We start from the raw sequence: 20,990 nt of genomic DNA, 5'->3' as shown, positions 1-20,990 counted from the left end.
ACATCAATGAGTTGTACACTTGAAGCTATAGACATCAAGGATGAGAACCATGATAAACATCAAGCACCAAACCCACCGGAACCCACTATTTTTCTGTTTCCTGTCCTCTGCTTACTGTTTTGCTGTTTCTGTAACATACCAGTACACCTGGGCTACTGTAACCTTGATTTTCAGTTAGCTCAGTTCGTGTAGATAACTTTTTATTTAAGACTCATCTTCATCCGAGTTACGGTTTAGGATTTATGGCCCTCCGATCGTCACTATGTCCTTTTAACGTTGTGCAGAAATTTCTGACCTACTCGCACTTAAACCGTCACCACGGTTAAACGAAGACGAGTTTGCTTCTGTAAATTTTACCACACTTAAAGGACTCATAGAGGGAGCCATGACCACTGGTCTCACCTTATTTCAGTAAGGGTAGAGGCCGTGGTGACTGACTGAAGTCAGCCTTTGTTTTAAACTACTTTCATAAACGAAACTTACTTTACGCCTTTTGTTTGATGATGAATGATGATGACCCTTAAGACCTTATTTACATACTTTTAAACCTATTCGGACGATTTAATGACTTATTACTATTTGACTTAGGTTGAGGACCCGTTTGGACAACCTTCATTACTTGCTTACTTTCCGAGTCATACTTTACCGCTACTTTATCATTGTGAGTTATAGCATTACCTTTTTACTTTAACTATTTTGGGAACTGAGAATACAGGCGCATTTTACGTTTTACATACTAGGCACGAGTACTTAAACTTTATATATGTGTGGGTTATACAACGGCATAAACATTCCCTTTAGCTCGGTAACGTTTAGTCATTGGTTTTTGAACCGGTGAACGCGAATCTTAGATATGGATCCATAGGGTTTGACATCCCCACTCGGGTAGTCGCGCTAGCATTTAACGAGTGTTTAATACTTCGTAGACATACGCACTTGCCAAGTGTACTTTCAGGGGTATAAACGTTAAGTTAGTTACCAAGTGCCCACGGTTAACATATACTTTATCATACTGTTTTGAAACGCTCTTTGTAGCACTGAAATCTCGTGGCCTACCTTACATACTATTATACTTAAACTATAGCTCACCAACCTTTGTGTTGACGTTTTTAAGCATGTTTTTCTCATGTGCTTAAGGTTATATGCTTCCGCTGTCGTGCTAGTCTTGCCGTAGACACCCGCTGCTCTAGTGTTATCACCGCATGAACTGTTTATCTTGCATTCAAACTTTAATACATTTGAAACTATGTTTTGTAACGACCTAAGGGTCACATACATTTATTCATGCTTGCTATTCGTAGAAGCATACTGTTGGTGTAAAACAATTGACGTCGGTTATGACGTCATCTTTTTATCGTGAATGCAACTTCTTTTATTACAGCATATAGTACTTAACCTTGTAATGATCCTGTTGTTATGATTCGTACACGATGATTTTGTACGGGACATCACATCATAAAGTTTGAAGACATCCATTGAAAAGTTATACCATTCTAATAATCACTTTACTAACTTACAAATAGCCAATTTATCAACTTTTTTGTACAAGTTATTGTGCAAAAAAATATATTCTTAAAGATATCCCTTAAGGCTCTAATTAAAAAACTCTTTATTATTATTATTATTATTATTATTATTATTATTATTATTATTATTATTATTATTATTATTATTATTATTATTATTATTATTATTATTATTATTATTATTATTATTAATGTAGATTGTAATTGTGATAACCTTATTAAATACTATATCTATCTCATTATAAGTGTCTAATTACTTTTCACACACAATTTTAGAAAATATCATTAACTTCATTCTCCACCAGTTAAAAATGTTCAAAATAACTTCTTCCGATTAGTTGGAAAACAAAGTTGATATCCCTTAGGGCTATAATTAGAAAACTCTTTTTTTTAGATGTAGATTGTAATTGTGATACCCTTATTAAATATTATATCTCATTATAAGTGTTCAATTACTTTTCACACACAATTTTAGAAAATACCATTAACTTCATTCTCCACAATTAGAAATTTTCAAAATAACATTTTCTGATTAGTTGGAAAACAAAGTAGACACTTAAAATAAGAAATTACAAAATAATAATGTGAACATGTGTAATGAAACGGATGAAGTATTATTTTTTATCACTCCTCTAAGGCCACTTCCTATCGTAACTAAACTATTCATCCTCTTAACCTTCCACATCAGCGCCACATCAACACCAATATCCTATAACTAACTCATAACTAAACACTCTCTATCATAACTAAAACAATACTCCTCTTAATATACAATGTACAAGCAATAAAGCATCAAGTCCAACAATAAAAACCCACTGGGACCCACAATTACTATAAATGTCCCTCTTTCTTCCGTTAAATTCATGGTGAAATCCTATAACTAAAACCTATAATGAATTGGTGCCTATGGCACCAAACGGGTTATGAATGCCACATAGGCTTATAACGACGGGTAACGTATCATAGGGTGTGGTCTAAGGCCACTCCCTATAGTGACTAACACTATTCATCCTCTTAACTGCCACGTCAGCACCCAAATTCTATAAGGCCACTCCCTATCGTGACTAATACTATTCATCCTCTTAACTGCCACATCAGCACCACATCAACACTTATATCCTATAATTAACCCATAAAATTATATAACTAAACACTCCCTATAATAATTACCAATAACTAACAATGTACAAAAAATATAGCATAAAGTATAAACAATTTATAGCATTGAAGGTCCCACATGCATATAACACTCTCGCCAAATCCATGGTGAATACGGGTAACTAACGCGGATAACTAAACGGTGCATATGGTTAGTTACGGGTAATGACAGGTAACTAGCGGGTAACTAGCGGATAATTAACTATAGGGAGTGGTCTAACTAACATATAAAATCCTATAACTAAACACTGCCTATAATGGCTAAAATATTTTCCTCTTAACTGCCACATAATTAATTGATTTTTTATATATTTATTTTAACTAATACAAAAATAATTATTTTTTAAAAACAACACTTATTAATAAATACAAAGTGTTGTTTTGTACAATATAGATTAATTATAGATAAATACTTGTACAATATTCATATAAATAAAGTTGTACATTATGAATTAAAACATGTACATATAGTGTTTGGAGTATTTGTTGTACAAAGTAATATGTTGGACCCACAAATGCTAAGAGGATGAGAAGAGGAGTCGCTAAATTCACGGTGAATAACCTATAATGAATACATATAATGATTCCATGCCTATAGTACCATGCATATAACTAATGCCACATAAGCTATGGTGACGGGTAATGAATGATAATGATCCACGAGTGGTCTAAGGTCACTCCCTATCGTAACTAAACTATTTATCCTTTTAACCTTCCACATCAGCGCCACATCAACACCAATATTCTATAACTAACTCATGACCAAACACTCCCTATAATGGCTAAAACAATACTCATCTTAATATACAATGTACAAGCAATAAAGCATCAAGTCCAAACAATAAAAAGTCATTGAGACTCACAATTGCTATAACTAACATATATACTTCCATTAAATCCATGGTGAGTGCGGGTAACTAAGGCGGATAACTAATTCGTGCCTATGGTTCATTACGAGTAATGAGGGATAATTAACGGGTAATGAGCGGGTAATTGACTATAGGGAGTGGTCTAAATAACACACATGAATAACAATGAGAAGTTTTCCATCATTAATTAATTACCATATCAATAGAAAAATAGCAATATGGTGCAATTTAAGGAAGGTTTCCTCCCACAAGATTCTTAACATATTTACCAACCAAATATTTGAATGGATTCTGCATATTATCAACAAGAAACAAAACTCAAAAATCACTTTGAATCATGATAATAGATCATCGTCCCAGCTTATCAAACTATGTATTCATCCCAGCAACAACAGAAACTCTCTCTCAGCCTGCAACAACAAATCCCATATCAAGTCAACACCAACATATAGAAAAGTCAAACATAAAGTCATCAAGATCGCGAAAAGATTCATACCCACATAAGGATATTCGTATACGGGCTAGAAAAACCCTGTCTTGAGATGAACATATACGAGGAGGTTATGAAAATATATGGCCCCATAATAAAATCAGCCATGAATGAGAAGATCTTTTTTCTACTATATGTAAAGATGCCTCCTCTTTGTACTATAACTACAAACGCACAACAGTTATTTTCAAAAACCAATGATGAACGAATGTATTTCGGCCCAACTAGATACTGTATACAAAACGCCTGATAGCCTATTCCAGCTTAATTCACTTCCTTCAACAAGCTCTTTTTGTTTCTTGATTAAAGCGGGAAACAATGGAACAAACGAAACTCCAAAATGGCTGCCAATTCTTCGAAGGCTAGAACTTGAACCAATTACAATGCCAATATCAGCTTCGAGAAGGCAAAGCAAGTCACCAACCGAGTCTCCAATGTAAACTGTTAGATTCTGTTTGTTACTTTCGTCACTGTTTTTCAAAATGTTGGTAAAAGATTTAAGCTTGTCAATGGGAGATTCGACTTTTTTGATGATTTCTCCAGTGGATAGAGAGTTTTCGTACTCAAACTCATTTGCATGTACGTGCATTGTGTGTATGCCCCCTGTTCATATGATAAAAAGAGCCATTATTGATAAATTGATAAAAGAGTATAATACAAGATGGGATATCATAACAGGAGTATATTATATTTAGCAAAATGAGCAGGTATGGGTACATGTTGAAATGAGCAATATTTACCACATGTCATAATTATGTAGGATTGACCCACTGACACTTCTTAAACAAAGATTTCTCAGTTTATAAAAAAAATATATACATACAGCTATACTTACAAACTATATTATCCTAAAAATGATATCTGATCTGTTTGGACAGATTGATCAGTTAGATGCATTATAACTCAAATTAGCACAATATCCAAGTAAATGGATTGTAAATGACAAACAAATTCAAGAATTTAACCAGTGTAGTTTATGTACTACTAGTTATGTAACACGCAAATATAAAATGTTCAAACAGTTTACAACTCTGAACATTGAATTAAAGACAACGAGCCAAGGATAAACGTCGATCAATCATATTGTTCTCCCTTTAAATATCACAATATTATTCATGATCATGTTATTTAAAACAACAACATCTAATGATCCATATTAAATTGAGTAATACATCATCAAACCATTTCACTTGGCTCTTTTTGTCAAAAATGCTCATTATTTAGTATTCTTTTTTACACAATTTTGCAAAGAAATAGTTTGCTTAAAACAAAACGACATGCAAAAGGAAGCAGTATGGTTAATCAGCCATTCATATTGAATGTCACAACACAGTATATCATTTTATAAGTCATAACGAATGTACCTGATGAGAAAGCAGACCTAATAAGATCAGCACACCAACAATAAGACAGCACATGAACATTCACATTTAGATTCTCATTGTTGGTGATTTTTTGAAAGAAACCGATGCAACCATCGTGAAGAACAAGACGTTCACCAGCACGTTTTATATCTTCAAGATTCAAACCCTTTAGTACATTCGATTCAATCACTCTCATGTTTGCCTTTCTCTCAAATCCTGACAGCTGTTCCAGTGCACTTTTCAGTCCTTCATAATTGAACTCCTCAACTGCAACATTCATCAAACAGATTTTAATTCACAGCTTTATGTCAATTTGTTTTTAGCTTAACATAGAAACAGACTTAAATATACTTGCATGGACTGTACAGTTCAATAATAATCTATTTATTTGAATAAGATAATTCGGTAAATCAATAATTCAAAGGGTATTATGCATTAACATTACAGTTTGGGCAACTTTCAAGCTGTTTGACGCATTTGACTTTTTCCCTTTTTAGATCTTTGACTTTAGTTTACCGGTTTGGCTTGTTTTAGCTTAAACAGAACCCCAATCAACAACCGATTACAATAGAAAATGTACCTTTCTCAGTAGCCAACATACTTTCTGTGCACTGTTCGTACTCTTCAGTGTACTGTTTTGATAGCACCTCCCATGTGTTTCTCAAGTCAACCGAGGACAACCTAGCAATTTGATCAAGACTTTCAGGTTGACTTTGATCAGATTTTGGTGCGGTAACTATCGCAATCTCCGCCAAAATGGCAGAAGAATCCACCACAGTGCAGGTCAAGTCAAAATCAGAGAATATCATCAAACGGTGTTCAGTAGGAATATGTTGCTTTATTAATGGAAGAACTGTCTGTTGGTCAATAGGCTGGGCTGAAAAGAATTCCATTTCTAGTTTCAAGGCTTGAAGATACAGTTTTTGCATAGTATCGAGCTCTTCACCCGTCAAAGAAACGCTTAATTTGTCGAGCAAATCCTCAGTCTGAACCATTGCTGCCTATATTTCACAAATATGAAAATTAAAATATGTGTGTGTGTAAAAATTGAAGATATCTGAGTCGTGAGTAAAAGAATTGGTCATTTTCGATAAGAATTGGCAGTTTTTTTTTCTTTTTTAGATGTCACACTTAATTGTTACAGTATGTTATAGGTGTTATTGATATTTAAGTAAAGCATCTTAGTAGGATGTAAACATTTGATTATACCATATGGAACTTGTAAAATCATTTACTTCTTAGTTATTTTTTATATTCTAATTTTCTTCTAGGTTAACTCATTTAGCTATATATAAAAGTTGTAACTGTAATAGGCGAACAATTTTTTATACAAGAATAAGTGAAGTTTCACATAAATAGATACATTTTATCCAAGTATTCATGAATGTGACAATTTGGGTTGTGTTTTATCTAAAACTGGTCCAATAAAAAGAAAATTGGCAAAGTGGGGGAATATGTCAAATGGGTTGAAATCATAATTAGCAGTTTAGCACATAACATAATGGCCTTTGGCCTAATGATGTAAGTAGTTCCTTACTAAATGTAGGTCACCGTTCAGTCTCCTTGTGAATATTAATATAGTGGTATATCACTTTTACAGTCTAAAATCATCATAACTAACAAAAAAAGACCCAAACCCGCTGTATCCTACAATCCAACCCGCCCATCTTGACACCTCAAACAAAAGCCAAACTAGAAAAGAAAACTTCTAACCTGATAAGCTTCAGAGGAGTACTTGTCGATCCATTTCTTGTATGGGTGCTCATCATTTCCGTTAGCATCCATAAGCAATTTAAGTTCATTACCAAGAAAAACATAGAGCCTCATCGAAGGCGCCATTGCACCAAGTGTGTACGCAGCAACCTTTGTTTTCTCAAAAGGTGTCGCAAGGTCTCCAGGACCTTTTACGCCTTCAATTTTCCCAGATGCAGTTGCTAACAAAAAATTAGTGTACTTTGTGGTTGCAGGGTTTGGTGTTGTTTCGTTTGACAAGTCAAGACCCCAGTTCTGTGTTACATGTTGCATCAACATATGTTTGTTTGATAGATAGGTGTATGTAGACTTACATTTGTTTCATTAAAAAAAAAATAATAATAATAAAAAAAAACCTCTATGCACATGCCATATAACAAAAAATGATTCCTATTCCTACATACATAATAATGTAATGTTATCCAAATGAAAGTCCTAAATTGTGGTAACCAAACGTCCCTACATTACCGTTAGTCTCTTAAAAGTTTAAGAAAGAGTTATTCTGCTGTTGGTATATGCTATGGGTATAATTGTGCTACAAAAGTTGGTTTTGACATTCTTCTAGATTTTATAGTGGACCCTTTTTTTTGAGAATAGATTGATAAATTCTCTTACTACTTCTTTATTAACCTAGTCATAATATTCTTCAACTAATATATTGACTAAGGTCATCCAACCATGATAGGTCAAAAAAGGAGCATAAAAATTGAACATTACAACATCCATCAAACTATTAAACGGGTGAAATAAATTTTCAAACATTGTACTCGCTCTGTTGTTGCATATATTTACTACGCTCTGATTTTTTCGAAACAAATTGACAAAAATGATGGTTAACAAGTAAGTGATGATGAACTCCAGGTGAGCTTTGAAACATTACAATCTACAGGTTGATTTGCAATGGTGAAAAATACACTGGCTAGTTCAAGCCTGATCATGCCTTATGCCGTTCGGTTAATAACGATTACACAGTTTACAGAAACTAGAGACCAGTAAGTGTTTGAAACATAATACAGTAACAGCTACTCACAGATCAGATAAAAAATGATGCCCATTTCTAACTTCAGTTATTATTTCATCCAAATGTTTCTTAAATAAAAAGGTTGGGTAAAACCCTACTTCACATTTAGAGTTTTTTCTATTTCACATACTCTCATAATCATATAAAGAACACAACTTTAGTCAAATTCAGTCAATGAAACTAAATAACTAATTGGCAAAGATAATGTCAATCACATCATCTTTATATGATTGTGATTGCCATGAGATAATGTTAGCCACAGACAAAATTTGATTAGACATTTTCCCCTATAATCAAATTAAAATCTATCCAAACAATTATTACATAAAAAGAACCCAAATAAGAACTTACTTGAACAAAAGAATCATGATGTTTGAGTTCTTTAAGAACCCTTTTTCTCAGTTCAATAATAGAAACTTTAGCATCATCATCATCTGCACAATCCTCGGCTAATTCATATCTAAAACAATTAACAAAACAATAAAACCCACAGATCAAAATACAAAATCTCAATCAAACACAATCCAAGAATCAAGATATAACAGTTTACTTACGCTTGAGCAAAGCATTTGTAGAAGTAAACATCTTGAGCAATAAAATGACTAAATGTATCAATTTTAAGATTCCCAGAAGCCAACGAAACAACAAAAGGTGTATAAAGCGTCAAAACTGATTCTTTACTAAATTTATCCCAAAAACGCTTTGCAGTTCCTTCTTCATTTGGCTTTGAAGTTGTCGCCATTGATGATAAAAATCTTGAAACTTTGTAATTGGGTTTTCGAATTTGATTAAAGAAAGCAGATCGAATGGTTTTGATTGATACAATAAAGGTAGGTTTGTTAAAAAAGAGCATCAAAAAAATTAAGTTAAAAAGGGGAATTATAAAAAGAATCAAATCTGGGGTGAATGGGTACAAATAGATGAATACACATACACATATAGATACATGTGTAATTGTATGTATAGGTTGAATATGAAGAAGTTGTGCGCCAGGGTTTTGGTTTTGGGTGGAGAAATTGGGAAAAAATGGAAAGTGCGTCGTAAAGTGAAAGTTTGAAGTTATGGATTTGGACTTGGGCTTTGACTCAATATAGGGCTGCTGTAGTGTGATACATGGTTGGTTAATGAACCTGATGGGTCAAGGAATGGGACCCATACCCGATCCACGATTCCGTATATGCGGAATTTTTTTGGTTGTGAAATGTGAAATCCGGTTAGGATAGGTTTATTCTTAAACTCGTATTCTCTCGACTTGCACTTGAAGCTCGCGAGTTTACCAATATATTCGGAGTAATTAATAAAAATTAATAATTTTAATGAAAAGATTTTTTTAATGACTCTAAAAATTGTGGTTAACACATTTAAAAGTGTTTTACATCTTAATAACTATTACTTTAAATATGATACTTAAACGCTATGTTGGACTTTTAGCGTGTTAACATGTCGTTAAAAAATCCAAAATCCAAATTAGTAACTATTTTTATCAAAATATTCATATATATTAATATTAATGTTAATATTAAACGAGTGATATTTAGTCGCACGTTAATGTGGAGATTGATTTCACATCGTACATTTATAATTAAATTCCAAACTGACGTTCTATAAAAAACATCGTACATTTATAATTAAATTTAATATCTAATATTGATAAAAATCTTTTATTATATTAAAAGTTAAAAGATACATGCACACTCACCTAATATTTATAAAAAATTTAAAATAAAATCATTTTAAACATGAAAATAAAAAGTTTAAAAGCTTTTATTATTTGAAAGGGGAAGAAATATAAAATGTCAAAAAGAAAAATAATAGTAGAGTGCTTACTGTTCATGCGCCATTCAGTTTTAAAAGAAAGATTAATATTCATTCTAGTTCTATAGTTCACTATTACATTTTAGGATATCATAAATTAATTATAAGGTTTCATAAATGAATAAGAATAATGTGATAAATTTCTTTTGTGCCCATATTTTATATATGTAAGACAACAAATAAGTAAAAAGTAAATGTAAGACTGGAAAATTAACAAAAAAAAAATACATGTAAAAGTCACTTTTTATTAAATTGTTGTTTTTTATTTGAAGACAATAATTTTAAGATGAAAGGAATATATCTTATCTATATCTATAAATATATATCTATATCTATATATATTAATGATTTAAAATGTATTTATCAAACATATTTAAAACTATAAATCTCATTACAGACACTGAAGTAAATGATTGACTTTCACATTTAATAACATCAAACATCATAATCTAAATCGATAGTTGACATTCAAAGTTAAAAACTTATATAAAAATCAATATTTATATAATTAGTTGAAATTCACATAGTTATAAACATCATATAATATGTTGGGCACTGCTTATTTCTTTGCCCCGCACTATATCTCCAAACTCGAGCATGTTTCATGTTAACCTAATGGGAGCTGATACGTACACCACTTACTTTTTGCCATACACCACCAAAATTTAATTTTGGACCATTTTACCCTTTCTCATAATTAATTTAGGGAAAAGGGCCTTGAGTTAGAAAGGGTAAAATAGTCAAAGATGGTAGTTTGGTGGTGTATGGCAAAAAACAATTGGTGTACGGATCAACTCCCTAACCTAATCTCAAATGTAGATTCTGTAATTTTGATGTAATATTTCGGGATGTACATACACACCCATACTACACATTGTATAGTTAAATTTTATCATCAATAATATTTGATCTTGCTTTTCAAGAAAAAAATAGTTAATGTTTAATCTTTTAACAAAATTTGACATAATATTTATGTTATAAGTTTACTTTTTATATATACAAATGGTAAAGATTATAGGATTGCATACTTAAACAATGAACACACTGAAAATTGCCCTTTAATTAGCAAAACTTAATCATTAACTCTCAAGGTTCCATTTAAATAGCAAAATTTCCCATTAAGTGACCATAAATACAACTTAGGGGGTCATGGTTCATAATACAAGTTGTGTTAGGATTATTGGACCCACAAGACGAGTGATTTATGCCAATCACTCATACACAAACGATAAACGAAGTAGCTAAAGCAAGAACGATAAATAAATGCATAAAAACAACATGGGATTTAACCTGGTTATATTCCAACTCCAAAACGCGAAGAAGAGTTTACTCTAGGGGCGCAAATCAAAAATTATTTACTATATTTTTGTGCACATGGATTACAGGTTACATATGGGTCTATTTATAGTGTACAATGAATTAGAATTAGAACATGACAATGAGTTCTAGAATGTTCCAGGTCATATTAAATCTCACATTTGGTTACATACATGTCACCATTGGTGACATGCTTTCCATCAGCAAACCAGACTCTCGATCAAGAATGTCACGTTTCAAAACATCACCTCACACTTGGTGATAATATGTCACAAATGGTGAAATTTTGTTGTTCCCACATTCTTTCTTGTTCAAGTTTACATAATTTAACAATCTCTCACTTGGAGACTTTGAACAAACCTCATACTAATCTTCAACAGAAAAATTCATCACACCTATCAGCTATCTTTGTACAACTCACAATAACTTTAGATTAACTAATTAACAACTCCTTTTGATACCACAAGATAAACCACCCAAATTACGCCGCACTTCAGTCGTTAACCTACGAGCAAGTGAAGTCTTTCGACACCAAAAATGTCGTTGAGCGATAATTCAATCTCATAGTTACTAGGGTGGGACTTCTCGGTTTCTTTCGCCACCATCTTCTTAAAGTTGAAGATTATCTTCTTACACTAGAAGACCAATTGAAGTGAACGAGACTTCAATCATAGTGTTCTTTCATTGAGACAACAACGCCTCACACATCGATATAGACATGTCCAATCCTGAACCCACATGTCAACGATCACTCGTACATAATATCTCCATCTATCTATGAATTATTTTACCAACAATAAGAGAACCCTAATAGACGCCTTTGTAGATCATTCGTTAAGGTACCTTAGTGAGAACGCAATCACCACCTTTAAATGTACCACCTTTTTCCACTTTTCGCTTTCTCGCTGGTACACTAACCTCCTAATATCTATGAACTTCACAAACCCCATCTTTCTAATGACCCGTCCTAATCCATCTGGACGAATACATTACATTTGGTTACATCGTGAGGTACTTGACCTCTATATGATACATTTTACAAACATTGCATTCGTTTTTGAAAAGTCAATCTTTCATTACATCGAAAGTTGACGGCATGCATACCATTTCATAATATATCCAACTATAATTGACTTAATAATAATCTTGATGAACTCAACGACTTGAATGCAACGTCATTTGAAATATGTCATGAATGACTCCAAGTAATATCTCTAATATGAGCAAATGCACAGCGAAAGATTTCTTTCATACCTGAGAATAAACATGCTTTCAAGTGTCAACCAAAAGGTTGCTGAGTTCATTAGTTTATCATAATCATTCATTTACATCATTTTAATAGACCACAAGATTTTCATTTCCATTTCTCATAAACATAATCTCATATCAGGCATTTCGCAAGGCATAGAGATAAAAATCATTCATATGGTGAACGCTTGATAACCGAACTAACAGGATGCATATAGAATATCCCCATCATTTCGGGACTCTCATCGGACATGATAATCGAAGTACTAAAGCATTCGTAACCCGAATGGGACATGTCAAGGTCCATAGATCTATCTTTAGGATTCGCGTCAATTAGGGGCCAATTTCCTAATTCTTAGGTTACCAAGCTAAAAAGGGGCATATTCGATTTCGATAATCCAATCATAGAATGTGGTTTCGATTACTTGTGTCTATTTCGTAAAACATTTATAAAAGCAGCGCATGTATTCTCAGTCCCAAAAATATATATTGCATAAGTATTTAAAAAGGGAGCAAATGAAACTCACAATACTGTATTTTGTAGTAAAAATACATATGACGACATTGAACAATGCAGGGTTGGCCTCAGATTCACGAACCTATATCATTTGTATATATATTGAAACATATACTTGTAATTTAATAAATCTATATATTATTATTAGTGATGTAATTTAATAGTTTAAGAGTTTTATTATTTATTTATATATTTGTAATTATAATCTAAAAATATATATCTTATTTACATACAAATTTCTTATGTTATATCTGTTTATTTTGTGTATATATCTAAAATAATTAATATCTTTACATTTAGTTATATTACTATATCTATATATTTTTAATTAGTATTAGGTTAGAATTCAATGGTTTATTATATGTAAGTATTTATATATTAAAAAAATGTTAATATGTTTAAAATATACTTATAACCTTAATAATATTCTTAAAACTTTTATTTTTCATAAACGTAATTATTTTTTAATAATAATATTATAGGTGATACTGATAATAATAATGATGATAGTTTTAATAATAAATCTCATAATAGTGATAATATCAGTAGTTTTTAATAATTTAAATAATTTAATAATAATGATAATGAAACTTACACTTTTTGATAATAATACTAACATAATGGTTTTAATCATAATGGTACTACTAATATCAACCTTAAAGATAATACTAATAATGGTAACAATACTGAATAATAATAACTATAAAAATAATATTGTTACGGGTAATGATAGTTATGATATTGTCTTTAGTGATTACATAATAATATTACTCATAATAATATAGATAATAATACTTATAAATGTAACTATGATAATAATAATAATAATTACAATAATAATAATCATAATGATAATAATAATAATAATAATAATAATAATAATAATAATAATAATAATAATAATAATAATAATAATAATAATAATAATAATCCTATTATTCATAACATTCAATAATAATAATACTAACAATAACAATAATTATAATACTTAATAATAATAATGATATTAATAATAATGAATTTTAAAAAAAATGAAACTACCTTTAAAACTAGCTCGCAAAAATAATTGCCCAGAACGGGACTCGAACCCGCGACCTCTCGTTCAGACCAAACATCCCTTAACCCTTTTGCTGCTTCGATTTTTCTGATTAATAATATACCCAATTTATATTTAACTCATTTTGTTTCAGTTTCCATTCCTTCTCCTTCTTCAATTTTTCACGTCGACCAGAACCAACTCTAAATTCAGATTAACGTTCGTTTTAACTTTAAAACTTAATTCTAACATTATGAAATTGTAATTTGACAATCTCAGTTAAAAGGAAGTAATGAAATAGCTGTACAGTTTTGATAACTTAGAAAATAAGAACGTAAATCATGATTTTAATTTCTAGTTTGTTTTAGCTTATAATTATAACGTGAAATATGTTTTTAATCGTTCCTATAAACTTATGAAATTCTCAATTGAATTTGAAAAATAACAGATAATACTAATTTTATCGAAAAAACTTCTGTTTGACTTTTAAAATAAATACTTTGACTCCAAAATTCGAAATTAATAGAAAGAATTAGGAGTTGAAAACTTACAGATAGTTTAATTAGATCATTCCTAACAATTTTGCATTACTAGATTTTGAAAATTCATTCTCAATTGATCTATTGATAAAAAGTTACGCGTACAGGGAACCGGGTTTGTTTTCTTGAATCTGTTTCATTTTTCTTCTTCTTTAATTCGACTAGTAGCAGGATTTTATAAAGTGCAAGTGAATGATTGTAATAGAAATCAAAGGACGATCGATTTGGTTTTTAATGGGCAGCTATGGTTGACAGCATCTTCGACAAGGGAGAACAAACAAAAAAATAAAGTGATAAAGATGTTAAGCAGATTTCGTATCAGTTATCTGTTTTTATAATTATATTAATAAAATTAATAAATATATTAGTAGTAATAATACTTTTAATATTACTAAGAATAATAAAAATACTAATAATAATAATTATTATATTAATAATGATAATAAATAATAATGATAAGTATAATAATAATGATTATAATGATGTCTAAAATTATAATTTTTCTACTAATTATAATATTAATGATACTAATACTGATAACAATAATATTAGTAATATTAATATAACAAATTAAATATATCAAATTTCATATCTATATATTATATTTTATGATAATATTAATAACAATAATGAAAGTAATAATAATAAAAGTAATATAACGACTATATTTTTAACTTGTAATTGCATTTAATATAATATACATACAATATTATATTATATGATAACATTTATTTAATATTTATATATTACAACTAATTATAAAGTATATATTTATATATATATATATATATATATATATATATATATATATATATATATATATTCATTTTAATTACACTTATTTATTTTTGTATATTATTTTTACATAGTTAATTCTAATGATTTAATTGTAGTTTATTATCTCAATTTATTATACATACTATTATTTATATTTACATATATATATACATACATACATATTAGTTTACAACAATTGTTCGTGAATCGTCGGTAATGGTCAAATGTCACATGATATATGAAACAGTTCAAACTTTTGAGACTCAACATTACAGACTTTGCTTATCGTGTCGAAATCATATAAAAATTAAGTTTAAATTTGGTCAGAAATTTTCGGGTCGTCACAGTGCCTACCATTTAAAGAATTTTCGTCCCGAAATTTGAGTGAGGTCGTCATGGATAACAATAAAAATGTTTTCATGATGAATATGAGTCGATAAATAGAGTTTTATCATTATTGACTAATATAGATAAAACAATTCAATTATGTGAAGCGTACGAGTGAAGCTGTCACAAAATATTGAGATAAAGATTTAACTTTTGACGTAGTCACGGTGGATTTCCGGAATTTAAGGAATTTACAAGAAAATCTTTGGAAATCTATAAGATCTGATTCTTCGGCGAATAAGGAAATCAGGATCTCTCTAATTAAATGCGGAGATCTACCTTGATTACTCTGTCTGGTACTTCCACTATAAATTAAACTCTTCCGTTCCATTATTCTCACCATTCCTATACTTTCTTTCTTAGTTCATACATCCAAAAGATTATGAAAATGTTTAATCCAGTTCTAATCCTTGATATTTTCTCAATTATCATTTCTGTCATCCTTCTTTTCAATCTTCCACCAGAAAAATCTGTTTACTTCTACTATTGCCTTGGGGTGATAATATTCTTAATTATACCGTGTCTTTATATTGCTATTCGTATTAATATCCACGGTTTGTAACTTCCGTGTTGTTATTGGGCTTTATATTTTCTCTTATATTTGGAGCTCTTTGCCTTTTTATTATCCTCCCGACCTCTAGTAAAGCGAGTAACGGTCCAAAATTCGTAAGTATGGAATTTTGGATAAACATCATGTTCTAAATAAGAAAGAATGTATTAGCACGATTTGATTTGTTAAATTACCAGAATCATTGAGAATAGAACTATCAAGAATATACTTTCTTGATATGTTCAGAACAACAACAACAACAATACCCAATCCCACAGATGTAGGGTATGGGGGAGGTGGAGTGTAGACAATCATTCCTCGAACCCTAGGTTAGAAGGAAGTCACTACTCCACCCGCGGGTATAGAACCCGCGACTAGATAAGATCGTCCTTCCCTTTACTCGAGAGCCAAGAGATTGCTTCCTAAAGGACCTCCGGCCAGGAATGCTCATCAAAATAAGATAGTGTGGGCATACGTACCTGTAAGAGTTATGTGCGTCTAGGAAGATGCAACCATACAAAGTAGCCATAAAACCAAACACATATAGCAGAAATGCACAACAGTATGACAGACAGCATGAATGACATAATGCGCAGTAATATGTAGTTTCAAGTAGGTATACAAACAAACAAAAAACACAGTCACACACCACACACACACACACACACACACACAACCACACGCCCACCTACACCCACCCACCCACACACACAGAGTCACATAAGCATGTATGTGTATATGCTCCCACACACACATAAGCATGAATAAATACCTATACCTAAACACGTATACATATAGAAACTTTCATAGGAGTATATACCTAGATACCGATACAGACAAACATATATACACTTAGATACATGTACCTAGATACATACATACATATACATATACAAACATATACACGGGACCCTATATATCACCTAGATAAAAACACATAGATACAGAGGCATATACACGTATACACATAAACATAAGTACAAAAACTCATACGTAGGTACATATACAGACTAATGAATGGACCGTAAATACGACGTGGAAATATAAAAACAATAATACAAAATACAGATATACACAGACAAAATCAGATACCATGTAGAGGGATATGTATATATATAATATGTAGTGTAGCTATATAAAATACAGTAATATTTATATATATGGTTGTAAAATAAATATTGATGTTTCGCGAGGTGTATATAAAATACTATTAAATTTTACAAGGAAATACTATTAAATACGATACAATTTTACACAAGATATTTATTTATTTATAGAATGGATATACTTAAACCTTGCTACAACACTTATAGGCAGTGTACCTAATCGTACAGTAGTGTAGTTTTTAGTAAGTCCGGTTCGTTCCACAGGGAAAATCTTTAAACAAAGCTTAACGCTATATTAGTTTACTTTTATAAAAATACAAATATATATACAAGTAATATTATTATTATAAAGGGGGTTTTTACCGTTTAATGACCGGTTTGTCGATTTTAAAACTTTAATCGCAGTTAAAACCAAATGTAAAATATTAAAAATAAATACAAGACTTAAATTAAAGCGTAAAGTAAATAACGATAATGAAATTGCGAATAATAAAAGTGCGATAAAATAAAAATGCGATAATTAGAAGTGCAATTAAATATAAAATAAAGGAAATTAAATATGAAATAAAAGAATTATGCTTATTTAAACTTCCGTAATCATGATATTTGACGTGTTGATTTTAGTTTTATGCCCATGGGTTAATTGTCCTTTGTCCTGGATTATTTAATATGTCCGTCTGGTTTTTGTCCATAACAGTCCATCAGTCATAAATATAAAGTGCGAGTGTCCTCGTCAAATTATCCTTATACCCGAAGTTAAATATTCCAACTAATTGGGGACTTAAAGTGTAACAAGATTTTAATACTTTGTTTAATAATTACACCAGGATGTCGACTGAGTGTAACCCAAGGTTTTAATATTTTGTTATCAATTATACCAAGTGTCCTTGTACATAATTTCACCCCTGTTTTAATTATTCTAGTGGCTATTAATCCATTCCCGTGTCCGGTTAAATGAACGATTATTCGTACATATAAATACCCTGCCCATCGTGTCCGATCGAGTGTAAATGGTTATTTATAAGGACGCCCAATTGTAAATCTTTATATTGACATTAACAAACTATCATTTAGTTAAACAAATATAAAGCCCATTAATAGCCCATAGTCTAATTTCCACAAGTGTCGTTCTTTTATCCAAACCCCAATTATGGTACAAAGCCCAATTACCCAATTTTAGTAATTAGTCCAACATCATGATTACTTCAGATTAAATAAGAATAATAATAACTTAGCTACGAGACATTAATGTAAAAAGGTTGAACATAACTTACAATGATTAAAAATAGCGTAGCGTTACACGGACAGAATTTCGACTTACACCCTTACAACATTTGCTAACATACCCTTATTATTAGAATTATAATTAAAATTAAAATTAAAATATAAATTATAAATATAAATATTACGTATGAATGGAGAAGAGAAAGATAGATGGATTTTGTGGTGCACCAAAGCTCGATTTTTATAGGCATGTGGGCTGGAACTGGGGCTCATGCGATCGCATGGATTTATGCCTTCCAGGCCATGCGATCGCATGGCCAGCTGGGGAGGCTCACATTTGGTTGTTTTCTTCTGCCGACGGTTTTATAAATAAATATAATATATTAAATAATTATAAGAATTATTTAAATATTATATTATATTTATGTGCATAGTTGACTTGTAATTTTTAGTCCGTTGCGTCGAGCGTTGAGAGTTGACTCTGGTCCCGGTTCCGGATTTTCGAACGTCCTTGCGTACAATTTAATATCTTGTACTTTTTGTTTTGAATCTTGTACTCTTGTAATTTTGAGACGTTTCTTATCAATAATTGGAACCTCATTGATTGTATTTTGTACTTTTGAGCTTTTTGGTCGTTTGAGTCTTCAATTCGTCGAATCTGTCTTTTGTCTTCACCTTTTATTGTTTAAGCGAATATCACTTGTAAATAGAACAATTGCAACTAAAAGCTTGTCTTTCTTGAGGAATAATGCTATGAATTATATGTTCGTTTTTAGCATTATCAAATATTCCCACACTTGAGCGTTGCTTGTCCTCAAGCAATATAGTCTTGAAATACAAGAATCACTTCTTTATTCTTCACACTTTGTACATCAGTGACTTCTATACGGCGGTATAAACAATGGTAGTAACGATGTGGTTTACAGTCCCATATGACTATATAAAAATTTAGATCCATTAAGGAAATTGGATCTTTATGAAACATTTGATCTTTTGAAAATTAAATCTAGTTTTTACCCTAGATAAGTTTTCCGGAATAACCCTTCACCGGTGTTTGCAAAATATTTTTGTGGGCTTGGTGGGTTTCAGATTTGAAAATTTTAGCTCAAAACTTGCGGTTTTGTGTCACCCACTTGCTAACCTTGTATTAGGAAAGCAACACGTCCAGTTTACTTGTCCCGTATATTACCTTTCGATAAACTACCGTCCGGTTGTAAAGGAAAGCATTGAACAAGCAACTGTTAAGGCAATGTCCCCTGACATGCTTTTAATTATGGTCTATAACGTGTCAGACGCAATTACTATCCTTGGTAGGAGCAATAGTAAAGCTCACCCTTATGATTTTTCGGTCTGGCACAAGGTCCTGTCTTTGACCATGCTATGCAACCACCGTTCTCACGGTTGACATCCGATTTAGTTCAGGTGACCTAATGAATTCCAGGTGAATTCCTAGGATTTTACGTTCAATGGTAATGAACACATTGAAAATAGAGTTTTCAGAAAACAAATCGGTTTATAATTTGATCAAAATATTTACTCGTTCAAGCTCGAGTTTAGATATCATTGAATTCCATGAGTTTAAATTCTCAATCTTTAAGGTCAATCTCTAGGATTGAGTAATATCAGGCTTAAAATTTGATTTTTGATCTTTTAAGGAGATTTTCCTTTCTGGGGATCTGATTCATTAGTCTTATCCAGCTAATTTGCACGGTGCCCCCCCCATTTTACGAGATAAATCCTTCTCATGGTTAGGATAAATCTGACCACTTGGCGACCCTGTTTAATGCTGAGGTCCGTGGATTTCCTGCTGATTTTAGTGATGACTTTTCTAGGTTTTTCGTCAACCTACAGCTGGTCTGGACGACAACTTCCTGACCTAAATCAAGAAGCGCGTTTCTTTTTCGGAAGACTTTACTTCCTTTTAATGATGGAATTGATTCATCGTGTAGATCCATCTCTTCTTTTCTTTCATCGGGTAAAATAGTTTAGTTTAGTCCAAAGCAAAAGTATTTTCAGTTATTTGTACAAAAATATGTGACATATGTTTTGAATAACTTGAAGAATTTTCCCACACTTGGCTTTTATTTTCCTTTTTATTGTTCTCTATTCCATTTTAAATGAATTTTAACATTTTGGTTTGTTTCTCAATTTATGTCCTTTCCGAGGTAACAATAATTTCGGTGTTAACACCTAATTTTATCGTTCATAAATATGTATAAACATGATTTTGAGTTCATTTAATTGAAAATTTTGAAAATTTTTACTAGAATTGGGTAGTCAGTATATAAGACTAG

General features: G+C 31.1%; 1 protein-coding gene across 1 annotated transcript; it reads right to left on the bottom strand.

Moving 5' to 3' along the window:
* Positions 1 to 3,713: 3,713 nt before the first annotated feature.
* Positions 3,714 to 9,257, bottom strand: LOC139857552 (bifunctional TH2 protein, mitochondrial-like). The gene is made up of 7 exons (XM_071846370.1): positions 8,735 to 9,257; positions 8,532 to 8,640; positions 7,121 to 7,414; positions 5,988 to 6,408; positions 5,408 to 5,674; positions 4,050 to 4,646; positions 3,714 to 3,963 (listed from the first exon to the last, which is right to left on the bottom strand). The coding sequence occupies exons 1-6, from the start codon at positions 9,031 to 9,033 to the stop codon at positions 4,231 to 4,233; spliced, it is 1,806 nt and encodes a 601-aa protein (XP_071702471.1). The 5' UTR covers positions 9,034 to 9,257; the 3' UTR covers positions 3,714 to 3,963; positions 4,050 to 4,230.
* Positions 9,258 to 20,990: the final 11,733 nt, after the last annotated feature.

This window comes from Rutidosis leptorrhynchoides, chromosome 1 (genome assembly GCF_046630445.1).
Source record: "Rutidosis leptorrhynchoides isolate AG116_Rl617_1_P2 chromosome 1, CSIRO_AGI_Rlap_v1, whole genome shotgun sequence".
Lineage (NCBI taxonomy): Eukaryota > Viridiplantae > Streptophyta > Magnoliopsida > Asterales > Asteraceae > Rutidosis > Rutidosis leptorrhynchoides.
Note: the sequence above shows the minus strand (reverse complement) of the source record. Positions and strands in the feature narration are given on the sequence as shown.

Bases quoted from the DNA above. Each gene is read 5' to 3' on its own strand.
- LOC139857552 (XM_071846370.1), bottom strand. From the start codon at position 9,033: ATGCTCTTTTTTAACAAACCTACCTTTATTGTATCAATCAAAACCATT. The intron at 6,409-7,120 runs GTTAGAAGTTTT...TGTGAAATATAG, and splicing joins ACTCCTCTGAAGCTTATCAG to GCAGCAATGGTTCAGACTGA. The intron at 4,647-5,407 runs GTACATTCGTTA...TCATATGAACAG, and splicing joins TAGGTCTGCTTTCTCATCAG to GGGGCATACACACAATGCAC.